At 36.9% G+C, this 8782-nt stretch overlaps 1 protein-coding gene across 1 annotated transcript; it reads right to left on the bottom strand.

Annotated features, from left to right (window-relative positions):
* Nucleotides 1-6453: 6453 nt before the first annotated feature.
* Nucleotides 6454-7010, bottom strand: LOC120424575 (perlucin-like). The gene has a single exon (XM_039588741.2). The coding sequence runs from the start codon at nucleotides 7008-7010 to the stop codon at nucleotides 6489-6491; it is 522 nt and encodes a 173-aa protein (XP_039444675.2). The 3' UTR covers nucleotides 6454-6488.
* Nucleotides 7011-8782: the final 1772 nt, after the last annotated feature.

Genomic DNA, 8782 nt, shown 5'->3' with positions numbered 1-8782 from the left:
GGGCGAGTTGCCGCGCAAATTTCGAAATATCCATCTGTTTTCGGATGCGGCCAGACTTTTTCAAAAAATACACAGTTTTCAAATGAAAATATAGTCAATTTTTTCATTTTCATATCTCTTATTTATCTCAAAAAATGCATTTTTCGAGCCCTACAACCTCCCAAATTTTCATCCAGATTCACAATATGGTTCTGGAGTTAGAGCCGTTTGATTGACCTACCATAAGCAAAAAAAACCCTAAAAAAAGGTAAAAGCCCACCTGGTGACCTTCGCCAACATTTTTCATTTCTGATTTTATTCGAAATTTCTTGCTACATTCATAGTACAGACCATGAGTGAGCATCTCAAACAAATTCGACATCGATCGGCAATCCCGATCATTTTTTAAGAACGAATTACTTTTTGCCTTTCTTACAAAAGAAAGGTATAGGTTTTACTTTAAGGCTGGACGTCATTTCCATCTTCGTAAATATGTCGATTCAGCATGAATTTTAATCGGAAAAATCGTCAAAAAATCACACTGCATCGATTTTTGACGCTTCGTCGCCAAGTCGACAAGTTGTCAAGTTGAGCTTCGAATACTGGCGCGAGAATGCTGGCGCATATATTTGCTGGCTCGACTTATACTCATTTTGTAGTAGCTTGTCTACCGATGTTTCCTTCAATATGTAAGATATCGTAGCTTTTCTGTTTCTTTTGCCCTGTCCGTTTTTGCATAACTGTCCAATGTTTATGCAAAAACCTTTGTGACATAGGTCATTCATCCGGCTACAATCATTTTGTTTCCCGTGCGCTCCTAAAATCGCCTAAATGTAGACTTCATTTTTGTAAGTTTATTTAATAGGGTTCATTGGATTCCAATAGGAGCTTTCTAAGCTTTTCATCGTTTATATCGTTTTCAAAGTGTTCAATGCTGGCGACTCCAATGGCTTTCTTCCTAAGGTTCTCGCGATTGAGTGTGTAGTGGTGCGGTTGTTAAAAATAGCTATCTCTGACTCTGTCACTTTCGTAGAAGCTGAATGGCTAGCTTCCCTGCACCGTGCGGCACACGCGGTTCACTTGTACCTCGGTTTTGCTTGGCTTGGTGCACTGGAACGATGAATCAAAATACCAACACACAAAAGGGCTCGTACCGAAGCTAGAAAACCAAAACCGCGGTGTGCGTTGTTGGGAAGCTTGCTATGATCGCGTTTGTTATAAACGCTTGTTTGATTACAAACGTACAAACATATTGTGCGATTAAAAATATTCTTTTGGTGAAAATTGCGTTTTTTTATTTCTTTTGGAAATCATATCATTCATAATACTCATAATATCATCATTATACTTTGCTTTCATCATAAGACTTTCTTTTGTGCTGACGTTATAAATAAACAAATTCGATGTTATTAATTGAAAGAAGTTCTACCATTGTTATATTCTTTAGTAAGAAAGGCTCTTTCTCACCCCAGGTGGGATTAAATCGGGTTTTTTAAGCATAACTTTTGAAGTACTTTTCTAAACTTCACAGTATTAACTAGGGTCTTGTGGGACCCCAAGACGAATCGAATGAGACCAAAACGGATAAAACCGGTTTAGCCAGTTTCGAGATAATCGAGTGACAATTTTTTGATCAACATCCCACCACACACACACAGACATTTGCTCAGAATTTGATTCTGAGTCGATAGGTATTCGTGAAAGTGGGTCTGCGAGGTCGAATAAAGAAGTTCATTTATCGAGTGATTTTATAGCCTTTCCTCATTGAGGTGAGAAAGGCAAAAAAGATACACTAAAGCAAAAAAATAATATTTCCGAAATTCTTTGAAATTTTTAAAAGCATTACTGTAATCATGTTTAAAGCCTGTTGCAATACGTTTTGTTTGATTTTTTTTTTCAAATGTGGCCAATATTGTTTTATTTTGTTTGCCATTTCTCGACCTTTAAACTTTCAACTTTGAATAAAAAGGCAATAAATGTATCAATAAATTTAATTTTGAATATTCAATATTCAAAATGCTTTTTTTTTTGTTCTTTGATTTTCGAGGAAATCTTGAGAGACTTTTAATTGAATTGCCCAAATGTGGTAAATAACAAAATTTGTTATTAGTGATAACTCATTAAATCATCAAAAGTCTCACCCTGAGCTATCGAGACTGTTCAGAAAACTGTATAAATAACATTAATCCTACATTCGCATTTCACCTTGTTTTCCAATGGCTCGCGGGGCAGGTATGTTTATCAGAGAAGAGACACAGCCCAAGCCTGCTCGTGTGCACTCAGCGTTCAGACATAAATTATTTTAATTAGAGCACAATCATGTTTTATTATTTATTACGGGTCCGTCGGACTGAGCAGTGGCACACACGCAACAACGCAAAACAAGTGCCCCATTGAAAACAAAGTGAGGGAGGTGGGGTTGTTCCATTAATAGGGTATAAAGAAGGTTTTGTACAAATTGCAAATTACAGTTTTTTGTTAAATCTTCTAAACTTATTTATATTTTAAGTTCATATCTTAAAAAAAATAGTTTTTAAAAATGGCAACTGCTATCCAACATCTTTCGCACAAAACAGCTCTCCATCAGACTCATCGCTGGCGATGTTCAATTGTTGGGCCAGCCAGCCAACCAACCATCAGAGCTACATGCGGCCACCCCTCTCGTATAAGTGGTGGTGTTGGGCTGATGTGGGCCATATTTATTTCAGACAGACATGCACTTACCCTCCCCCGCTTCAACCTTGTTGCTGAGGGTGGGGGGAATTTTCGGAAAACATTCCAGCCTGTCCAGGGATCTTTTAATTACGCCCGAGTCTCAGGTTGCATTCATGCATTTTAATTAAATTTATATATCAGCTGGGAGTGAGTGGTGCTGCTGCTGCTGCTGGCTGGACCGTTCGATGCAATTTGTTGTAGAGAATTTTGGGGGATTTTTGATGTTTTTGGAAAATATAATGAATTGCTGTTCTAGATTATGTTAGTTAATTTACGAGTAATAGCAAACAAACAAAAATTAATTAAATACAACAAATAAATTTGAACTGAACATCAATACAACCCAAGCAGCATTTATTGTTGCCAAGCCTTATTTGCAACTAATTCAAAACAATCCAAAATCGCTGTGGCAACATGTACGCAACACTCCTGGTGACAAAAAAAGCGCACGACAACAACGTGATTGGCAACAATAGCCAGATAGTTGTGAACGTGTTGCGGCAATGTTTCCTATGCGATGCTAATTTTTGTAGGAGAAATTGATGGAGTTGCAACAATGTAACAAATATGTTGCAAATATGTTACCATTATGGTGAAATTTTTGGTTGCTTGAAATCAAACGTGCACCCGAAATAATTTCAAGCGCAACAAACTTCTATTTAATTTCTCAATAATTATGTTTCCACCTTGATTTCGCTACAAAACAAAAATGGATTAGTCTGGAAAAATAAACCTGTCACATTTTTCGTCGACAGCAAACAAAATTGGTTTTCTTAAATGTATAGAAGGTTTATTTCTATGGCCATTTCAAGGTTACCAAGTAAAATTGCATTCTACTCATGATTTTTTCATGCGCCCTCAATCTTTTTAAGATTTGCTATCTTTTTTGGAGCCATTTAAGTATCAAAATTAAAAAAGTTGGCTTATATATCTGAAAATTATCTGAGCATTAATACCAGCTACGCAGAATGTAATTTTTTTAACAAAATAATTTACAAAATGGTTTAAAATAGCTGAAAATTGATTGTTAAATTATTTTTTTCTAATCTACCATCATGGCGCTTTGCATGCACAGGGGTGTATTCAGGAATCTTTAATAAAGAAAATTGCTGTTTTTATGCAATATCAAGCAAACTATGTAAAAGGACCATACAAAGGTGTAAACAAATAGTCTACCATGGTCACGTCAGTTGATGTTTACATAAGGAACGGGCAGTATAGACTCTTTGTTTACACTTCGACAATGGCACTATAACATTGTTTAGCTTGAATTAGTTTTTATTGAGAATCTAGAGAAAATTTAAATTTGCTTCACAAATCACAATTAATTTTGCTCTTAACAGGAGTCGGAAATTTCAAGTCTACCATACATTTTTATGTGTGTACCCATGCAAATACCCAAACAAATAACTATAATAGATTGTTGTGAACGAGACTAAACACAAGTTTAGTTAATAAAGCTACGGTGATTATTGAATGAATATTCTTGACATAGCAACATTAACGAGATTTCCTGGAACACCAAAACCATTTGCACTACAACCCACATGTCTTGGTGGTCTCTAAGGCATGATTTCTACTCGAAAGTCAATGAAAATTTAAGTGCAATTAGAGAAAAAAATATTTAAAATGCTTTCTTCTGCGTTTAAAATAATTTTTAGGATGTTTGATTTTTTTCAAAAACCATCTTAATTTTTGTAAGTTTTCGATGTACAGTACCGTGAAAAGTTTTTTTTTTCGCTAAAATTGTTGTATCGTCAAATCTTACACGTCACGATTTTCTCCTCTATAAGGGAGAAAATCGTGACGTCAGAAATGAACTCAAATCACTCAAAGTTCATTTTGTGAGTGACTTTAACATTTTGGCCTAGTTTGACAGCTACCTCGTTCCCAGGTTTTCTGTGGGAGAGAAAAGGAGGCGAATACTTTATGAAAATCATACCTGTCAAAATTCCTAGCCTCAAAATTTTGTCGCGAGTTGCTTTTCTCCTCTATTACACAAAAAAAAAGTTTACCTTGTAGAGCAGCGATTCTCAACGGGGGTATCGGGCCTACTTGATTTATATGGCAGGGGGTACCAGCCTACAAGAAGGTTGAGATTCGCTGTTGTAGAGAATAGAACCATAGAACATTCACTTCCAAAAATCATGAACACAAGCACTATACTAAACTTCCAGATAAAAATTGATGAAATTGTTTGCATGACTTTCCAGTGGTCGAAGTCACTCAATTCCAGATAAACAAATGAAAAAGCGTCTTAGTCACCAGTTTCGTTTGAGTGCAAGGGCGAGTGCTATGATTGAAAGCGCAGTGTCATTCGCTAAAATAGCATGCGTGCTAGCCGCTCACCTTCCCTTTCCTGAACCAGAACCGATAGTTAAAAACATTTAATAAAATGTATAATCCATAGCCTTATTCATAATGTATCGAACATAATAATGCAAATCTTCAAAGTTCTATGATTTTTATTATGTTATTTTCATGTTCGATAAAATATAACTTCATTTTAGGCTATAGCCTCCAATAATCATTATAAAATTGATAAATTGAAATATAAATTGAATAAATGTGATAAGATTACTGAATCATTCACCCTTAGTACGTCCCTGCTTATTACTCTTTGAGCAAATTGCCACACTTCACTTCTGCTGCAGCAACGTTTCGGATATGTTGCAACAAAGTTGAACATACATATCGAACACCCCAATTTGTGTAACGTTGTGGTAACATAATGGAAACATAACATTTGATTTGCCTTAAGAACTGTCAAACGAAAAAATGTTCTCGTAATTGATGAACTGTGTTTGTCAAGTGTGTTCTAAGCACCGCAGAATAAAACTTCTGGATTGCGGATGGTTCTTGGTGAGTGGTTCCCCTCCTTCTTGTAAAAAAGCAAGTGGGGTGAGGAACCGGGCGCGGGTACCGTCAGCCCGACGCTGGTTTCGGCTTTTACGCACCCCACAGAGGATGTTGTGTTGGGTGGTGGATCACCTACTGCCGGTCGGAACCGGGAAAGAGTCTCGCCAGGAAAACTGATGGGCAAGGCTGCCCACCGGCGGGAAGCTCAGTGGCTACGGGTAGGCGGCTCGGGATACCCAAGAACGCTTCCCGTGTGTGTGCAGAGTTCCGATTTGTATTCAACTGCCGAGTTTTGGAGGTCATCCTGAAAATCAACGGATTAGTTTTTGACTGATTCGGGAAATCCTCCTCATAATGAATAGCAGAATTATCATAGTCTTATTAAGAATTTTTAGGACGAACTGCATGAAATTGATTTCTTTCACTTAAGTTGTGTTTATATTTACAATGAGCCAAGCAATTAGCTTTATCAAGGAAACATTGCTGCAACATATTCGCAACATTCGCTGCTCAACATGAAGTATGTTTTTTGTTTGTTTTAACATTGAAACAATAATGTCACCAAAACGTTGCATAAATAAGCAAAATCAAATTGTTGCCTCAGCAAAAAATGGTAACTATTTCATGAAGAACTATGTTTCGATGTTACATTTTCGCGAATTGCAACATTGTTGCTCCCTTGTTGTAACTTAATTGGACTTAGACGTTTTTAGCATGTTGCGCGATGCTGCTTGGGAAGTTTGATGATGAAAAAGGGAACATTAATGGAGAACATTTAGGATAATTGCTATATTCTTAATTTTCGAATAGATATTTTGGCTTTTGAATTGCAACTAAAAAAATAAATAAATTTAAATCATTTAGTCAATTCAATGCAACATAATTATATTCAGCATTAAAGTCCGTGCTCTTTTTCATACATTTTCCTATTTTTATCAACATCCACCATTTTTTAGCTCACAAATGTATCTTGACTTTTTTTCACACTGTCTATCGTTCCATTGAGTAGTACCTATTCCACCATGTCCCACCTCTATGCAGTGTTCATCTCCTCCGTAGTTGTCCGGTTGTTGTGGAAGAAAGTTTGTGTAAATGACCGGTGTGTTATCTGTGATCCACACATAGCTTCCGTTTCTTCCAATATTCGTCGCGGCGATCCAATATACTTCCTTCTGGCTAAAGTCCTTCTCCGCAAACGCCAACTTCAGCTTCGCATCATCCACAACACTGTTGACCATGGCCAGCCGGAGTCCGTAAGATCGGCACTGGTGCCAGGCCTCGAAGAAGGTAAGCTCTTTGTCGTTGTAGATAAAGTACCGCTTGGTTTCTGCACAGGAAGAAACCTGTGTGGCAACGTTGTACAGGATTGGGTCTTCAACGACAGCTTTTCCAACTGCGCCAAATAAAACCAGAGCTACAGCTAGCACCAAAACCACTGAAGCTGCTTTGAATTGCATTTTTAGGAAACTGAATGCAATGTGAACAGCTGGGTCTTATATAGTGTTTCACATCTGCGACCAATTTATACCTTAACTTAATTGCCCTGTGATATAAAAAAAATCTCACTTCTCAGTGATGAAATTGAGTTATCAATACGTGCATTCCAGAACACTACCACTCTTAAAATGTTGCAATTTTTATCAGCATTGCAACTTCTTGTTGTTTCGGTTGTTGTATCTGCTGACCTAGTGCTAAATTAGTACATTAACTTTACCAAGGGGCATCGACATGTTCGAATGTACTATCGAGAGCATCGTTGTTCCGGAAACAATTGACAACTGTCATCAAACTTGGTTTTGTTTAAAAGTTCGTCTGAAAAAGGACACAAATGTGTATCACTTAAGAGCGAATCCACGAGCAAAATATACCCATCTCGCGTCGACCTCAGCAATCTGCCTGAAATTTTCAGGGGTTGTTTGTACATATAAAACTAGCATCTGGTCAAAATATGAGCACTCTAAACCAACGGGAAGTGGGGCAAATCGAGACACAAAGTTTTAAGGTTCAAAAACGTCAAATATCTTAAAAAGGCTATAACTTTGGCAAAATTCAATTTAATTTCAACATTCAAAATGCATCTGGAAGGGCTTTAAAAATGCAACAAAATGCAGGGAGAAGCATCCCAACTGGTTACATTTTAAGGGAGTTATTGGCATTTTAGTGAAAAAATAGCATTATTTTCAAACTCAAATAAAAAGTGTTCCATCCAGATATCAAATCGGTTCGACCTGCAGCTTGTAGGAGACATCTGGGACTACCATCTAAGGCTGAGAACGCTTTGGGTAAGGCAGTTTAACATATTAAATAGACACTTTTACTTTAAGTGAATTTTTTGGTTGTAATTTTTTGCTCGGAGGACCCCTTAGATCCCATTTTCTGGTGATAATTTTATCATATTCGTGTTTCGAGACAATTCCACAAAAGAAACATGCTTAAAAATGTTTATTTTGATCCATTTTAACCCTTTAAAAAATTAAAATTAAAAAAATAAGAAGCTGCTTTTTTCTGGTGTCATCTAGTATCCATGGAAACGAACTTGATTTTCAATTAATCGTCGCCGTCCTGCTATCTTGTCATACTGCATTTTGGGCCAAATTAAATTAAGAACGCCATTTTGTGCAGCCCACAATGCCTCACCTTTTGACCTTCACAGATCCTCAAAATTCGATTTCAATCCTGAGATATTCAATAAAAACCAAAAAAGCTCCGAGGATTTTTGTCACTTTTCATATGAAAGAAGTTTCAATCTTGTCGTGCTATTTTGTCACTTCCTTAAAATTTAGGTAAGTGCGAAAATTGGCCAAAGGGATTTCAGGTCAGGATGCGTTTGACGCACGTACAAGTGAGACTACCGTAAACATTTGTAATTATTACTCGGGACTCCGGCAACCAAATACAACCAAACTTCGGGGCAATGAACAGAAGGGTCAACCAAACAAAACGTGTTTTTTCTTGTTTACATTGCTTGCTCTCGTTTTTGTTTATTTAAGGTCAAATATTAAAACGCGTTTTTCTCGGAACGTCGAAATGGCGGGTGCGACATGATAGCACGACAGCGTCGAAATGTGGATCGAAGATTTTTTTAACTTTCATTTTCTAAATGGTTAAAATTGATGAAAATAATCATTTTTATGCATGTTTCTATAGTGAAATTGTCTCAGGAACACGAATATGATAAAATTATCACCAGAAAATGGGATCTAAGGGGTCCCCCGAGCAAAAAATTACG

Source organism: Culex pipiens, chromosome 2 (genome assembly GCF_016801865.2).
Source record: "Culex pipiens pallens isolate TS chromosome 2, TS_CPP_V2, whole genome shotgun sequence".
In the NCBI taxonomy this organism is placed as follows: Eukaryota; Metazoa; Arthropoda; class Insecta; order Diptera; family Culicidae; genus Culex; species Culex pipiens.
The sequence above is the reverse complement of the archived record's forward strand: the minus strand, read 5'-3'. Positions and strand labels throughout refer to the sequence as shown.

Coding starts and splice junctions, on each gene's coding strand:
- LOC120424575 (XM_039588741.2), bottom strand. CDS start 7,010: ATGCAATTCAAAGCAGCTTCAGTGGTTTTGGTGCTAGCTGTAGCTCTG.